The 26,046-nt window shown below is 39.1% G+C and overlaps 4 protein-coding genes across 5 annotated transcripts; all 4 read right to left on the bottom strand.

Annotated features, from left to right (window-relative positions):
* Positions 1-168: 168 nt before the first annotated feature.
* Positions 169-4,932, bottom strand: LOC106391739 (ATP-dependent zinc metalloprotease FTSH 11, chloroplastic/mitochondrial-like). Its single transcript, XM_013832448.3, has 17 exons — positions 4,220-4,932; positions 3,962-4,115; positions 3,709-3,801; positions 3,522-3,607; positions 3,240-3,363; positions 2,783-2,902; positions 2,601-2,651; positions 2,357-2,418; positions 2,187-2,244; positions 2,002-2,127; positions 1,822-1,902; positions 1,512-1,641; positions 1,267-1,415; positions 911-1,192; positions 717-806; positions 573-626; positions 169-493 (listed from the first exon to the last, which is right to left on the bottom strand). The coding sequence occupies exons 1-17, from the start codon at positions 4,783-4,785 to the stop codon at positions 344-346; spliced, it is 2,376 nt and encodes a 791-aa protein (XP_013687902.1). The 5' UTR covers positions 4,786-4,932; the 3' UTR covers positions 169-343.
* Positions 4,933-5,092: 160 nt separating this feature from the next.
* Positions 5,093-5,608, bottom strand: LOC106363361. Its single transcript, XM_013803112.1, has one exon. The coding sequence runs from the start codon at positions 5,606-5,608 to the stop codon at positions 5,093-5,095; it is 516 nt and encodes a 171-aa protein (XP_013658566.1).
* Positions 5,609-17,045: 11,437 nt separating this feature from the next.
* LOC106363359 lies at positions 17,046-17,516 on the bottom strand. The gene has a single exon (XM_013803111.3). The coding sequence runs from the start codon at positions 17,514-17,516 to the stop codon at positions 17,046-17,048; it is 471 nt and encodes a 156-aa protein (XP_013658565.3).
* A 3,122-nt stretch (positions 17,517-20,638) lies between these two features.
* Positions 20,639-22,751, bottom strand: LOC106364779 (bidirectional sugar transporter SWEET3-like). 2 transcript variants are annotated; one of them, XM_048747762.1, is made up of 6 exons: positions 22,650-22,751; positions 22,073-22,109; positions 21,758-21,980; positions 21,507-21,668; positions 21,293-21,412; positions 20,639-21,004 (listed from the first exon to the last, which is right to left on the bottom strand). In XM_048747762.1, the coding sequence occupies exons 2-6, from the start codon at positions 22,093-22,095 to the stop codon at positions 20,807-20,809; spliced, it is 726 nt and encodes a 241-aa protein (XP_048603719.1). In that variant the 5' UTR covers positions 22,096-22,109; positions 22,650-22,751; the 3' UTR covers positions 20,639-20,806. The 2 variants fall into 2 exon arrangements, with proteins under 2 accessions (XP_048603719.1, XP_048603718.1); XM_048747761.1 differs by lacking the exon at positions 22,650-22,751 and adding an exon at positions 22,278-22,449.
* Between the last annotated feature and the right edge of the window lie 3,295 nt (positions 22,752-26,046).

The following is a 26,046-nucleotide window of genomic DNA, read 5'->3' as shown; positions in this document are numbered from 1 at the left end:
AGCTCCATTAGCTGTAAGAAGGTACACTTTCAAAGTTTTTTCTACTATTTTATTTTAAATATTCGAACCACCCCTCACATGGACAGGTAACTCCATTAACAATGCTTCCATGTTCATTTATCATTACAAATCAATGTTTTCTTGATACATTTAATTTGCCAATTTCGCTTAAAACATAAAGAGAACTTGCAATAACCTTGAAGAGAATCACAACATAGAATAAAAACTAGAAATACATTCCTTTGGAAATTTTAAGCTACAGGAGATATAATCTGTACAAAAGTTTTGAACCTCCCCTTTTCACCCAAAAAGGTGTTGTGTTTATGATAATAAATAATGCGGACTAGGCCAATACCAAGTCTCCTTCTTCTTCTTGTTTCTCCTGTAACTTGTCTATTTCTTGTTTTGGAAGGAGGATACGCTTTATGTCCTCTGAGGTTAGCGTTTCATACTCTAGAAGTGCGTTTGCTAACGTGTGTAGCTGCTTCTCATGCTGGCAAAAAACACACACGATAAAGACTTTAGTATTAAAAGTTTTCCTTTATATATTAGAAAACGTAGCACAAACATACCCGTTTCAAGAGAGATTTCACTCGCTCGTATGCCTCTCGAAGAAGTTTCACAACCTGATCATAAGTATCAACACCATCGAATGATCAGACTTAGCAGCAAATGGGATTTGAACGAGGAAGAATATGAATAAAGAGAGTCCCTACCTCTGCATCGATGCGTGATTGCATTTCAGAACTTGGTCTTTCCTTTATATGAACTGGTCCTATCGCTTCACTCATCCCACAGCTCGATACCTTCCATGTTAAACCAAAAACCATTACTATAACTAACTCTTTTGACAGAACGGGAAAAAAATAACCAATGTTCGTGTCATATGAAGGTTATAACAAGTGACTACCATATATTGAGCAAGTTCTGTGGCCTGGGAGAGATCGCTACTTGCTCCAGTGGTGATATGGTCCTGGCCAAAGATGAGCTCCTCTGCGACTCTTCCTCCCATACATACATCAAGACGAGCTAATAGCTGCCTTTTGCTCACTGATGTTTCATCGTTCGATGGTAGCTGCGTAACCATTCCCAACGCAGATCCACGTGGCATTATTGTTGCTTTGTGGATCGGGTGTGCACCTTTCGTGTTCAAAGCAACAATAGCATGACCACTTTCATGGTATGCAGTGAGCTAAAAGAGGCAACGAAGCAGATAAGAGGTCAGGTCACATCCAAAAACTTCTAACACTCGGGTATTAGAGATACCTTTTTAGAGTCCTCTGATACGAACATCGTCTTCCTCTCTGTGCCCATAACTATTCGGTCCTTTGCAAATTCCAACTGCTCAGCGGATAGCTTCTCAGCCCCTTCAACAGCTGCCTTTATGGCAGCAATATTAACCAGGTTTGCGAGATCTGGAGATTTTTTTGGTGAGATTGAAGAAAACGTGGTGAGTCATTGAATTTTCATGACTAAATGACAAAATGTAGTTATAGGTTTCAGATACTCACCAGCACCATTGAATCCAGGAGTTCCGCGAGCAATTGCTTTAACATCCACATCATCTGACATAGGTTTGCCTTGGAGGTAGAGTTCCAAAATCTCTTGGCGTCCACGGACATCCGGACTTGGGACCACAATCTAATATAAACTATGTAAGTAATTTCTATTTCTTTGGCAAAATTAAAAAAAAAAAAAACATAGATAATAACCAATTGAACACCAAATGTGCAAAAGTTCTATACAAAATCTAAAACAAAAACTCTCATCTTCGATACCATTATAAATAGAGAGAAGAGTCACAAGAAGCTGAATACTTACATGCCTATCGAATCTACCCGGTCTTGTCAGGGCCGGATCAAGTATATCAGCCAGGTTTGTAGCAGCCATAACTATTATTCCCTGCAGAGCAATACAAAAAAGAAGCGAAGTACTATTATATAATGCAGAAAATTAGGAAACGTGATTACAAGATACACTATCACTCGATGAAAAGACTACCTCATTCTGCTCAAAACCATCCATTTCGACGAGTAGTTGATGCAATGTCTTCTTTGTATGCCCTTCCCATTGTTTCCTCGTGGACCCAACAGCATCAATTTCATCAATGAAAATGATACAAGGCGCCTGTAACACATTATTATCAGCAAATAAAACTTTACTCATGGTGACAGGTTGAGTTAGACCTTTTTCTTAGCTGCCTGAAACAAGGATCTCACACGCCGTGCTCCTACCCCAACAAACCTATCAATCAAGGGAAATAAAATATTATACGCCATTATCCACTACTGAAGAAGCCACCTCATAATAAATCGATAATGACAATGTTGCTCAAGAAAACTAGAAGAAGACTCACATCTCTTCAAATTCAGATCCAGCTCTATAGAAGAAGGGTACTCCAGCTTCTCCAGCAATGGCCTTACAAAATTTTAACTATGTCAGCTAATTGCAATTACCAAAGTATGTTAGCTTAATAAAAGGTTTCCGATTAAATGGAATCTCGACTGCGAGGCACATATAAATGAAATATTTTTGACTGTTTGGTAACTAACTATCCCATTCAACAAGAGACGAAAATTTAAAGCTATATGAGAACTTACTTTAGCCAGCAATGTCTTTCCAGTACCAGGTGCCCCTGTAAGAAGAATTCCCTGGAAACAAACATTTAAGATATGCCTCAAAGTCAAAATGCTTGCTTTCAGTATAAGTTAATGGAAAAAAAGAGAGTGCCAAGTAATATGCAATCGAGAAGATTTAATAACCAAACATAAAGAGATTATACCTTTGGCAATTTTCCTCCAAGACGGGTAAACTTTGATGGATTTTTAAGATACTCTACCACCTCCTCAAGCTCTTGTTTTGCATCATCACAACCCTTTACATCCTTAAATGTTTTGACGTTCTGCAGCAATCAAACTTGTCAGGATAAGATACAGTGACGTCACTCTCCGAAATTCATTTCGTTCAATGCTTGCTTACATGAACAGAACTATTAAAAATGTTCACTGGGTAAACTAGCATTATCACAGAGAGGATCCAGGATTCAAAAAAGACAATAATCGTCTCAGATATGAAAGATAGTATCATGCAACTTCAACTACTTTGCAATATGTCTCTTAGCATACGTTTGGCTATTGTAACTAAAGCTATGCATTTCCTCACAGTTCTAACTGAACTACTTTAGAATCCTTGTGAATAGTGAGGAACATTATTATTAAACTTTAGTCATGAACGTCTACCTTTTCTGGAGTTATTTCTTTGTTAACTTCTTTTGTGGAATAAGAAGAACTTGAACCAACACCCGAAGTTCCAATCCCTCCCAGGCTTCCAATATACTTTTGCAGAGCAGCTGCACCCATTAACCTAAACAACAAACCTCCATTGTTATAGGAACACAATAGTAAACTGGAGAAGCAATAACATGTTCAACTATGAACAAGAAGCAACATTTCATTTCCACCGATGCTATCAAAGTTAATATCTTATAACCGTGATGCAACTAAAATATAGATGAGACATACCACACAACTCCAACAGCAACTGTGAACAAGATCGTAGAGACAAGCTCTTGTGCAAATCTTGATTTGTTTGAGACTTTCGGATTAACCTAACAAAGCAAAAACACATGTTGTTAAGAACTCAATATCATTTATAAAATCTTTACCATATGAAAATCCACGCTTAATATACTTCACCAGCGGAACATACCATGGTAACATGCAAGGGTTGCCTCTCAGATATACCAGGGTTCACAAATGATTCGTCCATATCGCCTGATGCGCGATGCTTCAGCTCTTGCAGCTATAAATCAACCAATGATTCACATATAAAGCAAACAATAGTTTAGCAACAAAGACATCAAGAAAGATATTATATAACTTAGAAATGTATTCCTCTCAGTTGGAGGTACAAATAACAGGTGAATCAAAAAACAAAGACCAAAGTAGAAGCAGAAATGTACCAGTGTGGGAAGAGTAGATGGCTTCCCGGTTTGTTCGTCAGGAAGATACTCAGCGAGAGAATTAGTAACGACAAGAGCTCGAATGTATTCAGCAACTCCTCTACTATCCACTGCGTGTTCCCTTTGCTCAAACCGTTGGACAACAGCCTCAGGACTGAAGAAAAAGACACCATAATAGCAATTGAATTCAACTACGAAACTAAACTCCTAAGCAACTCATCCAAATCAATGAGAAATTGGAATTGAAATAGGGCATACATGTGCTTGTTGAGCTCAGCTAACAAAGCTCCCTGCAAAGCAGCGTCCTTGGGATTAGCGTCAGCCTCAGCTATAAGTTTCTCGAGACGCTTCTCTTGGCGAGAGAAAGGCCACCAGCTAAGCCACTCCCATTCCATTACCTTCTCCATAGCTCTTTTTATGGCTGCCCATACTCCCATCATCAGCACCACTATCTTAAACTTGCTCTTCTTCTCCAAGTCTTCCTCTTTACCCTCAGTTTCTTCTCCTCCGCTAATCGTTCCCTCGTATCCATCGCTTGTCGCTAATTCCGGAACCAATCTACTCTCTGCGGAATCCGCAACCTCACCGGAGTCCTTGGGGAGGAAATCGGAGTCGGAAGCGACATTGTCTTGGCGGAGTGAGCAAGGAAGGGGGTGAAATCGAGAGCTGAGAAGAGTCGAAGAAAGACGGTAGAAGCTGGAGAGAGATTGAGGATTGAAACGCAGAGTCAGAGAAGAAGAGAAGAGAGGACGATGGTGAGGTTTGAAGGAATGGAGAGGAGGAGGACGGAGGAGAAGAGAAGCTTGGAGAGTGGAGGATGACATTATTGGAGTTTGTTAGTGTTTAGGGTTTTTTCGAATATCCCTGCTTCCTTATCTTTTTCTTCTTCCTCCTCCTCCTCTTCTTTTTTTTATTCAGACAGAGAGAGAGATGAGAGTTTCCTTGAAGACTCGGGAACCACAAGATCTTTTTTTTTTTTCTTTTCTCTCTTCTTTTTATTCATTTTTTTTTATCTAGATTCACAATTTTTCTAAGATGTTGGCTTAATATAAAATCAGACGATTAGGTGTTATTAGTGAGAGAGACATGGACTAAGTTTTTTTTTTTTTTTTTTTGAGCAAATAGAGATTTTCATTCATTCATAATAATCTTATACGGGGAAACAATAGCCTCAGCTAGAGCTGCCTTAGCTACATAATCAACCTCAATGTTTTGAATGCGAGGAATAAAGGAAAAGGAAATAATTTCGAAATAGGAGCTAAAGTGATGAATGTCAAACAAAATTCCAAACAACCCTGGTCTTGTCTCCTTCCCTTTCAGCAGGGTGATGAAGGTTAGAGAGTCAGAGAGGATCACGAGGGATTTAATGTTTGAGAACGCAGCCGTCATGACCGCCAAACGAATAGCGAAGACCTCAGCCATTAACGTAGAAGATACAAGAGTCCGAGATTCAGACAGATCGGGAGTAGCAAGGGAGCCACCGAAAACTCCTCCCAAACCACAGGTTCCAGTTCGCGCATCCCACGCAACATCCACATTGCACCGTGGTGTAGAATTAGGGATCATTATAGCAGTGGGGAGTCGGTGATCACGTGATTTGTGCTCGGTAGGATCAGTACCCCTGAGCCGATTGCCACTCCAGTGCATCACGGATTGATTTAGTAGCAATCTCCATCGCGGAGAATGTTCTGTTCTCGAAACACAACTGGCCGAGCTTTCCAAAGATTCCAAAGAATCAAAGGCCACAATGGTATTATAACACCAGAAGGAGGTAGATTACGACTTGGTAACAGTGAGGAGAGGAACTCGTAGATAGATGTTGTCATCATGGATGGTCTTGTCTCCAACGGAACTATCTCCCAGACCTGTTTCGCCAATGGGAAATGGAGGAACACATGTAGATCATCCTCTACACCGTTGCATGTTTTACAAGGAAAGGAGTCAATTTCTCAAGTCGCCAGATTCTCACTAACAGGAACAACCTTCCTGGCCAATCTCCAGATAAAATCCTTGAGCTTAGGAGCTGTTTTGATGTTCCAGACATTCTTCATCCAGTTGATAGGCTGCTGGGAAGTGAGGTTTTCTCTAGAAGCTAGTATACCAACACTATAGCCTGAACGAGTGTTATAGGCTCCGGACTTATCAGGAAGCCAAGCAAACTTATCCAATGAAGGAGCTGAGCTAGTGAAGATTCTCATGATTTGATTCTCGTATTGTGGCAAGACTTCTTTTACCTTCTCTTTATCCCACTGATTAGTTAGGGGGCAGAGAAGATCACTAACCCTGAGGTTGGAGTGAGCCTTCGTTGGTGGTCCCATGGGGGTGATCGGTTTGTCGCAGCTAATCCAAGGGTCTTGCCAGACTCGGATACTCTCTCCGTTCCCTACATTCCAACCAAGACCTTTCCGGAGGAGTTCTCTTCCCACCAGTATACTCCTCCAGCCATGAGACACTGAGGAGGGAGTTGTGCAATCCAAAAAGGAGGAATTCCAAGCATACTTTCCGAGTAAGACTCTGGCCACAAGAGAATTCAGATCATTGATCAAACGCCAACCGATTTTAGCCAGCAATGCGTCATTGAACGTTTCGATATCACGGAAGCCAAGGCCTCCAGCATGCTTAGGGATAGTAAGCGTAGACCACGTGACCCAGCACATCTTTCTCTTTTTCGGACTTGAGTCCCACCAAAATCAAGTAAGCACCGACTGGATTTGCTTACACAGAGACAACGGGATCTTAAAACAGGACATAGCATAGCAAGGCATCGCCGAGAGCACAGCTTTTAGGAGCACCTGTTTACACGCACCTGACAAGAATCTCGAAGTCCAACTAAAAGCTTTCTGTCGAATCCTCTCAACTATTGAGGCAAATATATCCCTCTTGCGACGACCAAAAAGCTCGGGCAGACCTAGATATTTACCGATACCTCCTTCCGCCTCAATGGAGAGAGCCTGTTTTACCCTAGCCTTGACTTCAGGGGGCGTTCTGGCGTAACAGTAGACTTCAAGAAGTTTATTTTCTGACCCGATAAGCTCTCATATAGGCTCAAGATACCAGATAGTGCAGTGACGCTAGCGGCGTTTGACTTGAAAAAGAACAGAGTATCGTCTGCGAAAAGGAGATGATTGACCGCTGGGCTATGTCGCGATACCCGAATACCAGACAGAGATCCGTCTTCCATAGCTTTATCACAGAGTGACGAGAGAACCTGAGTGTATAATATGAAGATGTAGGGAGATAAAGGGTCACCTTGCCGTATTCCACGGGATGATTTACCGATCCTTGAGGCGTGCCATTGATCAAGAAAGTGTACGAGATAGATTCAATACAGTTCATCACCCAAGTGATACAGCGGTCGACAAACCCCATGTGAGTAAGAACCAATTTGATAAACCTTCATTATAATCGGTTGTATGCTTTGCTCATGTCCATCTTGACCGCCATTGAGCAAAACTTCTTTGCTTCTGAAGTCCTCAGGTAATGTAACATTTCGTGGGTGATTAGGACGTTATCTCCTATCGCCCTACCCGCAATGAACGCAGACTGAGAGTTTGAGATGAGCTCAGGTAGAAACGGTTTCAGTCTCTTCGACAAGATTGTAGCAATAATGTTGTAGTGTGTGGTACACAACACTATAGGTCTGTATTCGGACACAGATCGTGGGCCAGGTATCTTAGGTATAAGTCAAATGTGAGTCTCGTTTTGTTGGGGGTGAAGCGTATCAGAACTGAAGAACCGTCTTATATCCCTACAGAAGTCCTTCGAGATGATATGCCAGTATGACTGGTAGAATTTTGCCGAGAAGCCGTCAGGCCCCGGGGCTTTCCCACCATTGATCGATAAGACAGCCTGGTGAATCTCCGAATCACTCGGGATAGAGGTTAGAAAATCATTCATTTCAACAGAGACTTTGTTGGACAGGATAGTAGTTAAAGCCGAAAAGTTTGTGTTGTTGGTGGAAGTGAATATTTTCTCGAAATAGCCCTCTATGACCGCTGCAATTTGCGGTTCCTCACGTACTTCCCTGCCGTTATCATCCTCTATTACAGAGAAAGAATTCACCATCCTTCACTGTCCTGTTATAGCGTGGAAAAATCCAGTATTACGGTCACCATTCTTTAACCATTGGATTCGACTCCGTTGATGCCAAAACTGTTCTTCTTCCTTGTACGCTAAGCTTAGAGTTGCAGTGAGTGAGTCGATACGTTGAGAGTCAGGGACCGCCGCAGAGAGAGCATCTTCAAGCGCTGTTTGTGTCTTAAGAATGAGGAGGTTGCTTTTTTCATTTTGTTCCTTTGCCCAGTTAATAATACCTCTTCTGCAGGCGTTCAGTTTCTCTATAACAGAGGCTAGCGGGGAGTGGTTCCATGCCGAGTCGATAACTCCCTCCATCTCTGGATTTTCGGTAAGTGTTCTGTTGAATCTGAAGAGGCCCCGTCTCTTTTGTCCAGGCTTCCTAAAGTATGTCATAAGAGGACGGTGGTCGGACCCCTCGAACCTTAAGTAACAACTCCTTCCCATGGGGTATCGCTCATTCCAGGCGCAATTAACAAGTGAGCGGTCGAGTCTCGAGCGGATGAAGTGGGACTAATGATTACCCCTCCAAGACAATTTGTTACCAGAGTGTTTCAAGTCCCAGAGGCCGTTCTGAGAAACAAAGGATCTGAAAGCTGTGAAAGAGCCTTCCCATCTGGTTGGGCCTCCAACCTTTTCCGAGTTATCCAAGATCTCGTTAAAGTCACCAGATAAAAGCCATGGGGAACCTGTCCAAACCAACCTGAGAAATCTTGCTCCAAAACTCCAAAACGCAGAGCGATTTTCTACAGCAGGGCTCCGTATACAAAGGAAACAAAGGAGGGGGATCCTTTAAACGTTACCTCCGTATCAATTAGATTGGGAAGAGATTCCAAAACCTTTACATCAACCGTATCTTTCCATAGTAGCGCTAAGCCTCCACTTAGGCCGATAGGAGGAATGGAGAAGTAGTTTGTGTAATGGAAATCCTTTGTTTTCTTCTTTATAAATTCGTCATCGTTCTTGGTTTCCATGAGAAACATTATATCCGGGGATTTTGTGCGATAGAGCTCCCGCAACGTCGAATTGTCAAGGGGTTTCCCAAACCTCGACAATTCCAACTCATGATTACTAAGGAAGAGAAGGAGGAGGGGGCCAAAAATCCGAGCCACCTCTCTTTGATGAAGCACATAATGTATCGCTGGTAGTTGCCTTATTACAAGGTACATAGTCATGGTCTACTCGTTGCTTCTTACGAGGAGGTATTATTGACTTAGTCACCGTATCATTCTTGATCTTAACTCCTGGAAGAGCGTTCTTAGTAACCCTCTTGGTAGCTGTCTTATTTGCAGCTTTGGTGACTCTTTTTTTACCCGCTGGCTTTGTAGTAAGAGAGGTAGAGGGGTTAGCTCTAACGTTACTCGGACCGGCATCATTTGCGTCTGCATCACTCAATCGAAGAGTCGCAGAGATGCGATGTTGTTGTGAGGAACCTATATGGACCATAGGACTGACATGCTGGTGATTATCTAAGACATCATATTGAATATTCACTTCTTGAAGCCTATCTGAATTTAAGCTAGAGCCAGGACGAGGTGAGATGTGAGTACGAAGATCTGGTTCCATACCAGTAACATGTTCCAGAGCATATCATCTTTCACGAGAATTGGGAGCTGATGTTCCTCCTGATGAGACCCTTTCGTTAGGGTACTCGAGCCTCTCCCGTAGGTTGCGTGGAGAAGGTGTATGGGAGAGTAAGGAGCCAGAAGACCAAAGAGCTGTAGGTCTGTTGATCGGAGGGCAAGGAGTTTGATCCACTTGAATGTCTTGATGCCTGATAACAACCCCGCTTGAGAGAACTCTCGAATTGTTTCCTCTTGAGGATCGAGAGTCTCTGGAGTCACTAGTTCTGTGATGCGATGGTCCTCTTTCACCGTTTCTTTTTTGAGGAGCAAGCGAATCTATGGGGAAGTGAGAGTAGTCTCTATGTTCAGAGTAATGGCGCCGAGAGGGTCGATCCTCATATCGTTCTGAGGGGTACCAGACTTCCGTTGATGGGCGTTTATAGCCTCTTCTGTCATCATGCCTCCATTTGTCTGCCTCGATACGTTGGAGTGCAGTCGTTGAGTGATACCCAACTTACGATCCTTAACATGGGGTACGTTCCTGTCCCGAATTGGGCAATCAGACTTTTTGATTTTTATATATTCAAACTCCACCGCGATGACTTCCTCCGATGGTAGTTCTATCTCCATTCCCATTATCAGCGGTTGGAGTCCATTAACTTCAACTCGGAATTTAGCTTCATCAACGACTTTATCAGTCATAAAGCCAATGTCATCACCAATTGTAGTGATGGTGCCTTCGTTCCAGTAGTGGAGAGGGATGTCATGGATTCTAATCTAAAAGGAGATTGTAGAAGGGAAGTTCTCAGAGATAATAGGCTCCCATTTTTGAAGAATGAGCATCCACCTTTTGTAGTGGTAAGGGCTCTTAAGGCGAACACGTTCCAGGTCATCTTCCGCTTGGAAACACATCTGAAACTTTTCTGGGCCAAGCTCTCTCCCTTCGACTCTGCCTTCAAGGTTCCAGACTTGAGGAAGGAAGTCAATAACGGCTCGAGTGCGTTGTAGAATCGGATTTGTTAGTCGGCCTATGAGAGTAAGCTTGTTAGCTGCTATTAGGCCATTATTATCAGTAGCCGGAATGCGAAGAAGGGGGCGCTTGGCCGGGATAGGAGCTGCTGTCCATTTCCCTTTTTCCGATCGAGAGTATCGATGAGCCATCTCGTACTTTGCAAGTTGAGTAAAGTCAAATAGGGACCGTGAAATAGTACTGGAAAGATTATAACAATCAAACTTCAGAGTTGAGGAAGTCAAATATAGAGAATTCGCCTCTATTGCATTAACTTCGAGCGGGGGTGACCAGTAAGGTAGTTGGTAGATTCAAATGGCAGTAATGACACTGGATAAAATGATCATTGATGATAATACCGAATTGGTCTGATAATGGTCTTTTGGACATGAGTACAAGTGTGTGTTCCATAAACATAACGAGACAAAAACTAAATTAAACGGGAGGTAGGTAAGTAGGGATGGCAATTAAGGAGCTGGACCGCGGGCCTGGCCCGTAAAAGCTTGCTGCGGGACGAGATTGGGCTTCCATTTGATAAGCCGCAAAATTGCGGGCCTCGCAGGACGGGTCTAAAGCGGGACGGGTCAAAAGCGGGACGGGTCGAAAGCGAGACGGGTCGAAAGCGGGATGGGCTACAGGTTAACCTGTGGGATTTTGAAGACCCGCAACTCTAAGTCCCCATTTCTTCTTTCACCTAAAACAGAGAGAGAGATAGAAGGCGATTCGACGTTAGGTAGCTCCGGTGACGGTGGTTTCAGGGTCGATGATGCTTCCGGTCTCCCAAGCGCCTTCGATCTGCACCGGTGAAGCTTCTTCGATCTGCACCGGTGAAGCTTCTTCGAGTCATCATAAAAAATTTGAAAACTCACTTTCCACTGAAGAAGAAGATATAGTTCCCGCAATGGGTTCTTCATAGTTTTGCCTATATGTATTTGTTCACATTATCATACATTTTGGAGTTTTAGGTTTCAATATATCTTTAACTGGCTTCTATTATTCTTATTCGCAGAAGATGAAGTTGATGGTGAAGAAGATAAATCTCCATCTTTTTGTCGCTTGTTGGTGATAAAGATGAAGAACAAGAAGTGTGATTGGTGTTTTCTTTTTATTTATTTTTGGGATTAGCATCTTTGATTTGATACTGGTTTTATTTAATTTTGGATTTAGAAAACTAAAGCATTTGTTATGAACTTATGAGTTATAATATTTGGATTCAGCAGCTAAAGTATTATTTATTTTTAAAATGTTAAAGTCTAACAAAAGTAAATAAACTAGTGCTTTGATCCAATTAAAATCTTCAATTAACAAGTGTATTACCTTATCCGGTTCAATCTTCGACTAAACTCACTTACTAATGCGTCATGAAACTGATAAATCGTCCTAAATCATGTTTTGAAACGTTCAGGAGCCATATGTCCGTTTGTAATTATATGTCCCGCGGGCCGATCGGCAAAGGCTTACATGTTTTACGGTACGGATTTGGTCAACCATTTTGAGGACCGCAGCCCGCGCTGGCCTGACCCGCCGTGACCCGCTCGAAGACGAGCCCGCTGCGGTACGGGACGGGATGGGACAGATCAATCTGTTTGATATTCCGAGAGGGGCTTTAAACAACTTTTAAAATGGACTCTTTCTAATGCATCGGAGGACCACCATAATGATGTTGAGGCATATATATGCCTGCAGGACCTTGATTCATCGACCGTGCTGCCATGTAATGATGATTGTGACCTTGCCGAGAAAGAGACAGCAATGATAATAAGTATGTATGCCTTAAATATACACACCATATTGCAAAGAATTTCAAACGAAAAAGAACTACCCTCTTTCTACGTGTATCTAGCAATGGCTAACAGTATTTTCCCAGGTTCTTATATGAAAGGACTAGTTTCGTTCTCCTACATCTATCATCTCCATACAAGACTTAACATCAGATGGCTGAAAATCCAATGGACGTTTGTCAGACACTAGACGCAAAATATCTACAACTAGAGAGCCATTCACAGTTGGACCGGATTCTTCTTCCATTGAACCAGTGCCTGATATCTAATATGAGTGGAAAACATCAAAATACAAAGTAAATGAAGGCTAGGTAACATATACCTGATATCTAGCTAGCTACCTTCTCGACAGTTGTAATCTTGTGGACAAATCTAAAGGTTGAGAATAGCTGCATTGAAAACCAGAAGGGTCGACTTTAAGGACTACAGTGAAACATTCCACGACAAATTTAGGTGAAAGCTTGGTTTCGATTGGCTCCAACATTGCACTTTTGTATCCACAAAGGGCTTCCCGAGTTCAATCAAATTGAAACGGAAGACATTGTTCAAGCGATCTTGGAGCTATTAATAAGCGGAAAAGAGATTACACAACTCGATGCGATTTGATACAGTACGAATCCTAAAACTCAAATTGATAACGCCGATCAATAATCAATGCCGAGACGAAGAAGTAATCAAATACGTTTTTCATCAGTGAAATGACACAAATTACTACGGAAGAATTCGAAACGGAGAAGAATAGAAGAAATCTTCTCAGATTTCGACGTATTGCGAAGAAGACATACATGTATATAGATTATTATGAGCGAGGGAGAGTGTGTGGGATTGAAAGCGGAATCCTAAACTGCGTTTTATATGTGACGCTTTCTTTAAACGCAGTTGTTTCAAGAGCTTCTTCGTCGCTGGGCTGATAAAAGAACCGATACATAAGCATTATCTGGCCCAAAGCCCATTATATTTTTCCTTCGAAAAACAGCTTTTACCAAATGAGAATCAAAACTCACTTGGAAAAATTTCAGAAAATTTAGTGAATGTTGTAAAATAACGGGAATTCTATATATTTCATTAATGAATAAGACATCTTTTATATAAGGTTTACAAGATAGAAATAAAAAAAAAAATTAAAAATCCTAATCCAACTAGATTTAGGATAACTACTAAATACATAAATGAAAAGATTACATATACAAGGAAAAAGAAATAGGATTTCATTTTCTCTAAAGTTTGTGGCCGCCTCTCTCTCTCCTCGAAGGCATGCGGCCGCCTCTCTTTCCTCTCTCTAGGGTTTCGGCTATGTCTCTTTCTTCTAGGGTTTGGGCCGGTTATGGACATTCATCACTTGATTTATAACGCTCCCCCTTGGATGCCATAACCATACAGGATTGTAATACGCTTCACGTTGCCTCATTAAAACCTCATCAGGAAAAACCAAGTGGGACAAAACCATGATGAAAGAAAAAGAGTACAACACGTACTACTCCCCCTGATGTGAACCTCAGTGGATGTTCTTTAGTCTACGCATCTGATGCGTGATCTTCCTGAACGTGCAGGTGGGAAGTAAACAAATCGGTCAAGTTATTACTGAACCGTAATTGGACCACTTCGATCTCTTCTGCCTTTTCTCATGTCCTTTGACATCGTGTGTCTATGGACAATATACCGAGCATGGTTCCATGAATTAATAATCTCAGGTTGTAAACCTATGATCCAGTGTATCTTCTACACGGATGTGTACCAATATCTTGTCCATTGATCTTTCTCAATTATCATGTTGAGTCATAGATCTCAACCACATAAGCTCTCGACTACCTTGGCTATTATGATTGGTTATGATGATAAAGTGCGGACTACCATCGACCATACTATATTCTGATCAATTCATGTTTTGAATTATAGACATTGTCTATATATGTCCGCAACTCGTTCCATGAGCGTCAAAGATCATTGCTGCAAGGATTTTATAGTCTTATCAAACTATGGCTCTGCGGCCAAATACATTTGTGGACCTCGGTTATCAATCTCTCTTGCATTCGGTAATGCCATATATATCAGACATTGTAGTCCTTTATCCATATCTTGATGGCGTCCCATGACCTCTCTGCCGTGGATCATATCACACACTGAATATACATTAGGTCATGGACTTCGATCACACATTCTTATGGACTGCAACCTATTGGCATCTGATCGAGAAGGATAGATTAAATGTCTCCTCTCAGCCTCACAGCAGCAATAGACTGTTCTGCTATGCCAGATAATCCAGATCTTTATCTAAGGGATCTGATGTTGGATTGGTCTATCCATTGAACATGCTATCCGAGGTAGCAAGCTGAGGAAATCTGAATTACCTTTCTTTGGGCTGATCTTTCTTTTCCACTAGCCTGTACTACAATCTAGTCGGTCCATGCTAGTGTCACAGATTTGTATAAACCTTTTAACCTCTCTTTAGGTTGGTTTAGTATAAACACAAGGAATTCGAATTTCTTTATTAGTTTACATATGGACTGAATTTGATCGTTCTTATAGAACTCCTTTACTAGTATTACATAATATATGCAGCTGCATTGTTTCAGTCCATGAACAGCTTAGGAACAATGCTGTCTTTTATCCAGTGATCCATATGTTGCTTACTACATCTTTATATGTCAATCTAATTTCTTTCTTATGACCAGACCTTTGTCAATTTTGAAATTGTGTAGCAGCATCTACCACATATGAGTTTATCTCCTTATAATCTGTTCCATGGTCTCTGTGAGTATCATTGTGTAACAAGCTATGATCGAATGCTGTTAGTAGGAAACATGAACACCTTTAGACCTCGTGATCATGTATCATATCTCATGGTTTCTTTTCCCTCACAAGACCCATCTATTTCACTGGTTTATATCAGATGACTTTTCTGTATATATGTATGTGGCCAATACGCCTATCTTTTTCTATAGATACTTTAAACCCCACGTTTATCTTTTCAATCTAATATTTATTCTTTATGAGTACTCTTTCGTGGGTTCTGATCCTCGTTTATATCTTTATGTTCAAGTGCTACTCTCTTATGTACAAATATATCTTTATGTGTCGACACTTATATATGGTTCCATTGTGCTCCAGACATGATCTAATCGATTTGAGATTTCATTATCCTGGACCATTGTTACCTAGTAGCTTGGCGTCCCAAACTACATGGTTTGGTACCTTAGATGTTTAGCTGCGCAGCCTTTTCTCAATGTCTGGTCTGGTTTCCTTATGACCTCGGATTTGTATTCTATGCACCTTTCTCTTTTTCTTTCCGAGGTTCCTTATCTTATGGAACACTTTGGTCTATCTTGTATAAAATATGTAGCAACTTGACTGTGTCTCTTTCTAGGACATCAGATTTCGTTTGGTACTAAGCTGGTTATGACTTAGTCATTCTTTTCTTTTCTTTTCGGGTCAGTGTCTGGCATCTCGATTAGCTTGCTATGTATAATCTTTTCTTTCTTTGGACGTCTATAATTCTAATCCGAGGATCTTTGCCAAGACAATGATGGTTGATACCATTTTGTTTCTTATCATTCTTTACTCTTTACCAGCTTATAGCTTTCTCTTTTAATGTTGGATAGTCGGATTCATTGATCATACAATCCGTGTACCTGGCCACTTTCTGATCACCCATATTTGGCTCAAGGTCTCTTAGAAGTCGTGGGAGAAAGTCATACTCTTATCCAACATATATTCGCAATCCTCTTCTGAGGTTCCATCTTAGACGGCACATATGTCTGTGGTGGTTTATTCAAAGTCTCTTAAGATAGTGTATGTCTGGTTTATGACCCGTATTCAATCTGAGATGAGAATATCTATGCTCACTTATATGGCCTGATATATTTTTACTTTATATACATGTAAATCCATGATGTCCCTAAGCTTTAGGATGGATGTCCGATCCTTATAGGTAATGGACTGCACGGCCAAGCCGTTTATATCATGGTCATAGACCATGGTTCACGAATTTGTTCACGAATTTGTAGTATTGATCATGTATCACGGGTTTATCCTCTCCCTCCCTCATGAACATACTATAATTTCGTGATGCTTAGGACAATAAAGCCTAATGAGTTTCCCTTTGTGTACATGTTTCACAACGTGAGATCTTATGGGATAACTCTTTGTGCCTTCTCAATATCAATCTTTGCGCCTTCTCAATATCAATCTTTGCATCAAGTTTAGACTAGGATGGCTAATCCGGTATTGCCATAAAGTGTATAATTTTCGTGGGATATATCAGTATAATCACCACGGCTCTTGCCTCTTATCATACTGATCTGTAGCATAGTTTTGATCAGTAGATTACATAGGTATAGTTTTGACCACTTTCTTAAAAGGGTCTTAGGCGTTTTCGTTCTTTCTTTCTTAAATCTGAAGGAACTTGTTTCCTTTTGCCCATTGTTTCTATTTGGAAACCATTTTATTATAACTCAATGGGTCATACATTCTTGGGTGTATATAATGCCCTTTAGGCAATGCCTTGGCCATAGATTTCTTACTAGGCTACTATGCCCGTACTATAATGCCCTTTAGGCAATTTCTTTATCAATAAGACATTTTCAAGCAAAATCAGACAAGATATAATAGCAATGAACTCAAAGCATTTCATAAAACAATAAGACAAGATGTCGATTTTAGTCGTTGAGACAATCAGAAGTCTCAAAATCCAAGAGGTCGTCCTTTTCAAGGTCGGAATCATCATCAGCATCATACCCGGTATCATGAACCATATGGGCTTCCGGGTTCTTGTTCTTAAGGCTCTCTTGATAGAGCTCACATAGATGTTTAGGGGTTCTACAATTCTTGGCCCAATGGTTACTCATCCCGCATCTGTGACAAGCTGATATGGTCGAGTTAGATGGTTTGGATATGCCGCCTCGACCACAGCCATAACTGCCTCGGCCACGGCCATAGCTGGAACCACGACCATGGTTATTGTGGTTTCCTTGCCGGTCATATGAGTAGTTGTCACGGCCACGTCCTTTGTATCTACTACAGCCTTTTCCGTGTGATCTCTTATTATCATGGACGTGGTTGCACTCTTTGGGATCTTTCTTTTCAGCCTCATTGGCTTCTGGTAATGCTGCTGTTCCGATGGGTCCCATCTCACTGTTTTTCATTAGGAGTTCATTATTAGCCTCGGCCAGGAGTAGGCACGAGATCAGATCAGTGTATGAGGCGAAGCCTCTCTCTCTATACTGCTGTTGCAGCAACACATTCGTCGAATGGAACGTGGAGAATGTTTTATCAAGCAACTCTTTCTCGGTTACTTCCTCACCACAAAGTCTCATCATTGAGACTATCTTAAACAATACTGAATTGTATTCATCCACAGACTTATAGTCCATGAATATGAGATTCTTCCACTCATGTTTAGCCTTTGGTAATAGCACTGTTTTCTGGTGATCATATCGTCGCTGTAAAGCGGTCTAAAGGTCTAGTGGATTCTCCATGGTGAGGTACTGATCTTTTAGACCCTCAATGAGATGGTGGCGTATAATACTTATAGCCCTGTACCGATTCTTATCAGTCTCATTGATGCCCTCGATGATAGCATCACCGAGTTCCTTTGACCTCAAGTTAATCTTTTTGTCAAGTGCCCATTGCAAATAGTTGTCTTCGGAGAGATTAAGGGCATCATAGTCTAGGTTTGAGATTTTCGACATCTTTGTTTGTAGGGTTGAACCGGACCACCAAAGGGAACAGATGAACCTCGAGCTGGAATGAGAACAAACACGAGCTGGTTGCTTTCGGATCGTGAACAGCTGGGACAAAGAACGTGCGCCAACAGCTTCCGGGGACGTTCGTCTGCTTCACGCGTCTTCGAGCTGGGGGTGTCGATCGTCTGATTGCAAGCTGGTCCTTCGGGAGCGCGAGCTAGCTGGGAACGTCGGACCCGTACTGGCTGAGTTGAGATGCGGGAGACACGTTTTATTGGGAACGCGAGCTGGACACTTGTTATCGTGTCGCGAGCGTCTGATCGGTATTGCGAGCTGTCTGATCAGGAACGTGGGCTGGCTCTGTTGTAAACAGGAAACTGAGGACGTCTAGGATCAGGAACGCTTTAGGGTTTAAGCTGATCGGATAGTTGCAAGCCGGAACACAAGCAAGAACAGATTAGGATTCTTAGGTAAGTTGCCGGCTAGGTTAGGTTTAAGGGGTTGGCGATTTAGGCTCAGGTTGCAGAGGACAATCGTGCTGATAACGTGTTGTAAAAGAATGGGAATTCTATATATTTCATTAATGAATAAGACATCTCTTATATAAGGTTTACAAGATAGAGATAAAAGAAAAGAGTACAAGTCCTAATCCAACTAGATTTAGGATAACTACTAAATACATAAATGGAAAAATTACATATACAAGGAAAAGGAAATAGGGTTTCCTTTTCTCTAAAGCTTGTGGCCGCCTCTCTCTCTCCTCGAAGGCATGCGGCCGCCTCTCTCTCCTCTCTCTAGAGTTTCGGCTATATCTCTTTCTTCTAGGGTTTGGGCCGGTTATGGACCGGGCCGGTTATAAATATTCATCACTTGATTTATAACAGTGAATGCTTTTACGCCAAAAATTTCTATAATTCTATAAATTTAATTTATTTATATGTTGAGAAATAGCCTAATATAACACTTGAATAGTTTTATCATAAAAAATAGCATCCAAAGAGAAAAAAATGACCAAATTAGCATTTATTAAAAATATAAAGGCACATATATCATTGGTTAAAAACTAGAGTTTAAATTTTTTTTGGGTGGGATTTACGATTTATGGTTTAGGGGCTAGGATTTAAGGTTTAGAGAAATGTTTCTACAATCTCTGATCGGTAATTGAACCAAAAATGTTTTGTATCATGGATCAATATGGTTTGACCGAGTTCAGTTAGGTTTATCGAATTTAGTTGAGTTTAATCAGAGAATAAAGTAGAACTAAATTTAAAGTTTTGTTCGTAGCTTTGATACATTTTACAAACATAATTAAGTTTAGTTATTAAAGATTTTCATAGAAATAGTTCTGAAATAAAATTTAAGCTCAAACCAAATGAAAATTAGATATAAAATTAATATTTGACCTTTAAATCTAAAACTAATATTTTCAATTTAAATATTTATCACCATAAGTTATGATTTTTTTTAAAAAAAATGAATATAAAAAATATTTCTAAAATTTAAAAGACACAATTAATAAATTTGATTTCAATAGCAAAGTACAATTAAACCTAGTTTTTATCGATCTAATCTGGATATGTTTCCGTTTCATAGTTTAACCTAGTTCAATTGTCGGCTTGGTTTGTGTTTTAAAAATACTTCTCATACATTAATATTTTTTATTAACCTCATATATTCGTTATTTATTAACTATATTTCTAAAACCTGACCGGTAACTGAACAAAAAAAAGTTTTAGGTCATGGATCAATATATTTTGACGATCAATATATTTTGACCGGGTTCGATAGGATTTAGGTGAATTCAATTGAGTCCAATCACAGCATGGAAATAGAACTAAATCTAAATCTATTTGTTTATTTATGTTCGGTAAATTTTGCAAACATAACTAAATTTAGTTATTAAAGTTTTCAATAAAAATAATTTTGAAACAAAATTTAAGTACTAACCAAATGAAAATTAAATATAAAACTAATATTTTTAACATTAAATATGAAATTAGTATTTTGATATTAAATCTTGATCACCGTAATTTGTGCAAATTAAAAAAAATATATATTATAATAAAATTTATATGTATGGCTTAAAGGATAAAAATAATTAATAAAATTTAATTTTGATAGCAAATTACGAATATACTCTGGTTTTATCCATCTAACCTGAATATATTTCCATTTTACGGTTTAGTACGGTTTTAACAGCCGGTTTGGTCCAGATTAAAAACATTTATGTAGGGTATAAAATTTGAAATAATAATATTTTAAATAAACTTTTTTAAAAAAATTAGTTATTAAATGTATTATTCATTAATGGTATTTTAGTATTTTTACTTTTTAATGAATGTCATTTTAGTCATTTTTCTCTGTTTTGATAAAAACTATAAAGTATCGGGTGATCTGTGGATTGAATCGTGATTCCACGTACTCTTTGGATACATTTTACGAAAACAAATAGCCAATAATTCTGCATATCGTATCAATCATAGACTATCGACTGATCGTTGGTTTTTCCTTTCTTTCCTTTTTGCTCCTTTTTGTAGACACATTGGATATATATATATATATATATATTTTGGGTGCAACACACTGGATATTTTGTCGTCAAGAACAAAAACTCTTGTTTGATTCACATGATACACAATAGAGATGAAACATCATGTAACGAAAGCACAATCCCACGAGGCCAGTTTACATTAAATCTGTGGATTCACATGGAGTTTTTAGGGAGGGAAAACTAACTAACATGCGTTGTTGAACTTCTTCTCATTGGCATCACCATCATGATCAACGTCAACTACAAGCTCAAGTGTTCTCTTGTTCTTTTCATCATCCCATTTGCTCATCACTGTTGTCGTAATCGGCGTCTCCTTGTTCTTGTACTTAAAGTAGAGGATAAGTTGGAGAATCCCCAATGGAGTCCCCACCATATTAGGTGACTATACATGTGTAAAAAAAATCAATCAACATATTCAAAACCATGCAGTCATGCACAAGACAATCTCAACAGTTTTGTACTATACATATATATATATATATATATATATATATATATATATATATATATATATAATATTTCCACAAACATTAATTTAATATAATGGACTTTCTTTGTATCTTTATAACCATCAAATTAAGAAGCGTTCTTTATATTCTAAGAGCCGGTTCAACTTTGTTAAGTTAAGAAAACAAACCAAAGAAAGGGAGTGATAACTAGAGAAACGAACCGCAAGAAATAGATCATGGCTGAGTAAACCATAGGCCAACCAAAGGGAGCTAGCCAGAAATGAAAAGAATGACAAGTAAAATGGCATGTACTCCACACTTTTTGTCTCTATCACTTTTTTCTGCATACACATTCACATTATATTAGCTTGATCCATAATTATATATTCCTTAAATGATATTTTTAGTTAATAGTAATATATATAGCTTAATTACCATAACGACGAGAGGAGAACCATACATGGAGATAGAAGCCACGAGGCCGAAACTTCCGACGAATGATTTCCGGTGACGGTGCTCGTCAAACACTACAGCTGAGATTACAGCTAACCCGAACAAAATGACCACCACCGGAACAAATATAACACCAACCTTAACCTAATTCAAATGTCTATATAGATCAATGTCACGAATACTATTTTAGGAAATAAAAAGGATATGATATCATGTGATAATAAATTACATACCTTTTCTTTGGGCGACGAGTAGCAGAAATATATGAAAATGAAGAGTGATTCGAGAAGGATGCCGACTCCATTGATGGTGACGAGAGGAAGATTCTCCCAAAGATGACTCACAATCGGTAAGCCATACCAAGTGTAAATCAAACAGTTTAAGAGTGTCATAACATAAGGAAAACATGAGAATTCCTCTGTGCTTTTCTTCTTAAACACCCTTGAAAATGTTAATCTACATATCAATTCAAGTTTTTTTAAAAGTTATAGTTTACTTTGTTGGTTAATTCTATATGAAAATAGCTATTTGTTTTTTTTGTTACGTACATTGGAGCAGTATAGAGCAGCATGGAAGCTCCATTTCCTGTGCAGAGTTCATATTTAAGTTTTCCAACAACAACAACAAAAACTCACATAAATTTTCTTCTGGTAAAAAAAAAATACAATTTCTGACAATGTTATATTTCTCAAAAAAAAAGAAAGATAGATTAAGAAAATATAATATCCCAGAATAAAATAAAGAAAAAATTACCCAAGATTCCGATGAATAATCGAAGTTTACCACCCATATATTTAATTGGCCGGAAGAACAAGGATTATGGAATGTTTTTTTTTTTTGAGAAAATGGATTATGGAATGGTTGGGAAGTAGGAGAGTTACACCTCTAATGTATGTGTTTATATAACATGTCTTTGGTGCTCATTTTAAAATATTAATTAAAGTTTGGGACATTTTTTAACATTTTAATTCTGAAAATATATTGGTGCCATTAATACTATTAGCAATTGATTTTTTTATTAACAAATTGGCAGTGATGAAAAATTGTTAGACGTTTCTATTCACAAAGAATCAAAGAATAAGCAATTAATTTATAAAAAATTGTTCAAAACACAATCAATTTTACCAAATTTTAGAAATGCACACAATCGTCGTTCATCACACACGGCTGGAATTTTATGAACCAAAAACGAGCCTGGAAAGATGGTGGATATGAGTCATATGGCATTGTGACATTCTTAGACAGTTTGACGTGTATGGGGATTTAATAGTTGTTCGTATATACAAAATCTTCCACACATTTTAGTTTTTATAAAAGAAGTGCAAAAAATTACCCAAGACTAAAATTATGTGCTTCAATATACCGGTGTTTTATTTCATGTGAAATTTTCTTTAAGTTAAATAAATGTAATTCCATTTTAGAAAATACAAATAGATTGAAATGTAAATTTAACTAATTACTTTGTATTTTATGAAACTATTTTGTACTTGTGTTCAAAAAAAAAAGAAAAAAAACTATTTTGTACTATACAACCTGGTAAAAATTTAGTTATATTTATTTTCGAATTTGATTTTCATAAATTATCCGATTGTTTCTCTAATCAGTTATTTGATTTATCTAATAATTCGTTCTATGATTGCAGCTAAAATTGTTTTTTCATCTTGCAACTAAAATTGTTAAAAGGTGGGATATAGTGTTTTACATCGTTTGGACCTATATTTAATTAATGTATTGTTTGGAATGTTTAATAGTATAATGTTGTCTTTAAAATATATAGGGATATATATATATATATATGTAATAAAATGTTAGTCTTTTCATTAGTTATCAACAACATTTTATTTGATATAACGCATAACTAAATGTTATTTTTAAGTAGTGATCATATTCTAATAAGGTATAAGCTTAATACCAAATTAACAAAGATGTTATTCGTTTGATAGATCGTGAAGATTCACGGGTATGTGCTCAGAAGTGTCGATCCAGTTCGTAGACGTAAACTTTGATTATCTTTCTTTCTTTCTTTGTAGCACACTAAATTCCAATCCTCAATAAAGAAGACAATCATGTTTAAGCGCCAATGGAAAATATAGTAGAAAATGATAATAATGGATGTAGATTAACAAATCAACTTCAATTAAAAAGAGTTAAAGTTGTTTAAAGGTAGCTTTGAGGTAGGTTAGCAACACGTGGGATGTGAACACAAGTGTTCTCTATAACAGATAAGAATTAAACATTAGCTCTTGAATAGACATTTCAACTTTTTTTGTAGATCCGTATAACAGATAAATCCATCTACAATTTATAAATCTGCAGTTTATGAATATACAATGTTTTTTTAAGCGGTGTTATTCAATATTTCGTTTTGGATGATAACTGTTTTTAATTATTATTTTTAACAACAACAAAAACTTAATCTTAAAACATAGCGGTGACCGGATAACGGAGATGGAGCTAAGCTAGAGAAGTAATGACTAACGGGGTCAAAGAAAATGTCTGGATACGGTGCAGGCTTGACAGAGCCTTTGGAAACGCAGAGTGGTTCCGTATTTTTCCCCGTTCATATAATCACTACTTGGAAAGACTTGGCTCAGATCACATGCCAATATTGACGACCGTTATGGGTAATGGCGCTAAGCATGTGGGTCGGTTCATGTTTGACAAAAAATGGAGTAAGAAACCTGAGATGATGGAGCTAGTTCGTAAAAGGTGGAACGCTCCCCAGCCCAACAACACGAGTTCAGTAATTGAGTGCATTGCATCTTGCCGCAAGGTCCTGGCTAAGTGGAAACGTACTGAAGTTAGTAATTCGAAGAAAATGATAGAGAAACTTCGAGTGGAGTTGGAGGAAGAGGATAAGAAGATTGCTCCAAATATGTTCAGGATTGTCTACCTTAAATTGGAACTTGCTAAATTATTTCAAAAAGAAGAAGAGTACTGGAAGCTTAAGAACAAGAACAATTGGTTACAGGCAGGTGATAAGAACACCAAGATATTTCATGGCTGAGCGAGAACGAGGAAAATGAAGAATAATATCCCTAGTCTCTTTGACTCTGGTGGGGTAGAGCACACATTGGAAGAGGCTAAAGGAGATATCGCGATACGATACTTCACAGAGCTTTTCACATCATCTCAGCCCACTGATGCGTCTGACCTACTACGAGACTTCTCACCACGAGTAATAGAACACATGAACACCAGTCTGACAAAGCCAATCACTGATGCGGAGATAAAGAGGGCAGTCAAAGCGATAAAGAGTGATAGCTCACCTGGAGCTGACGGCATGACATGACAATTTTCCAGAAGTATTGGAACATCATCGGTCCGCCGGTTGTTTCCGAGGTTAAGAAATTCTTCCTTGAAGGTGTGATACCTCAGGACTGGAACTACACTCAGCTATGTCTACTGCCTAAGAAGCCAAATCCATCAGTCATGACAGATTTACGGCCGATCAGCTTATGCGCAGTCTCATATAAGATCATTTCGAACATCCTATGTGCAAGGCTAAAAGTTATTCTCCCCAATTTGGTATCGCCTACTCAAAGAGCTTTTGTTTGCTGGAAGGTTGATCTCAGACAACCTATTGATAGCTCATGAGATGGTTCATGGTCTCAAAACCAATCCGAACTGCAGAGAGGGATACATTGCGATCAAGACTGACATGTCGAAAGTTTATGACCGTGTGGAATGTAACTTTCTAGAAGTACTGTTTCAAAAAATGGGTTTCGACAGTAAGTGGATACAATGGACCATGATGTGTATTCGCTCAGTTACATATACGGTACTTCTGAATGGCCAGACTTATGGTAGGATTATGCCGGGACGTGGCTTACGGCAAGGAGATCCTCTGTCTCCATTTCTGTTTATCTTATGTGCAGAGGCATTGGTTCATGTGATGAACAGAGCAGAATTGCAGGGCGACATTACGGGGATGCGACTGACGAAGAACTGTCCCTCTATACAGCATCTTCTATTTGCGGATAACAGCCTGTTCCTATGTCAAGCGACTTTGAAAGAATGTTCCAGTTTCCTTCACTGCCACGAGCTCTATGGTCAGGCATCAGGGCAAGTGATAAATTTTCAAAAGTCGTCTATAACCTTCGGAGCTGACATCGTTCCAGCGATGAAATGATTATTAGCGGAGTTACTAATGATTTGAGAACGAGGGTGGAGCTGGCACATACTTGGGTCTCCCAGAATGTTTCAGCGGATCAAAACAGAAGTTATTAGCTTTCATAGGCGACAAGCTTAGTAAAATACTGACTGGATGGTATGCCAAAACGCGTGCCCTTGGAGGAAAGGAGGTATTCCTTAAGTCAATTGCAATGGCCTTGTCTGTGTATGCCATGTCTTGTTTCAGATTGACTAAGCATCACTGCCAAAAGATAATGACTGCGATGGCGGCTTTTTGGTTGAATGAGTGTAGTGACAAAAAGAAAATTTACTGGGTTTCGTGGTCAAACATGTATATACCAAAGGAGTTTGGAGGCTTAGGGTTCCGAGATATTTAAGATTTCAACCA

Source organism: Brassica napus, chromosome C2 (genome assembly GCF_020379485.1).
Source record: "Brassica napus cultivar Da-Ae chromosome C2, Da-Ae, whole genome shotgun sequence".
NCBI classification, from domain to species: Eukaryota; Viridiplantae; Streptophyta; class Magnoliopsida; order Brassicales; family Brassicaceae; genus Brassica; species Brassica napus.
Note: the sequence above shows the minus strand (reverse complement) of the source record. Positions and strands in the feature narration are given on the sequence as shown.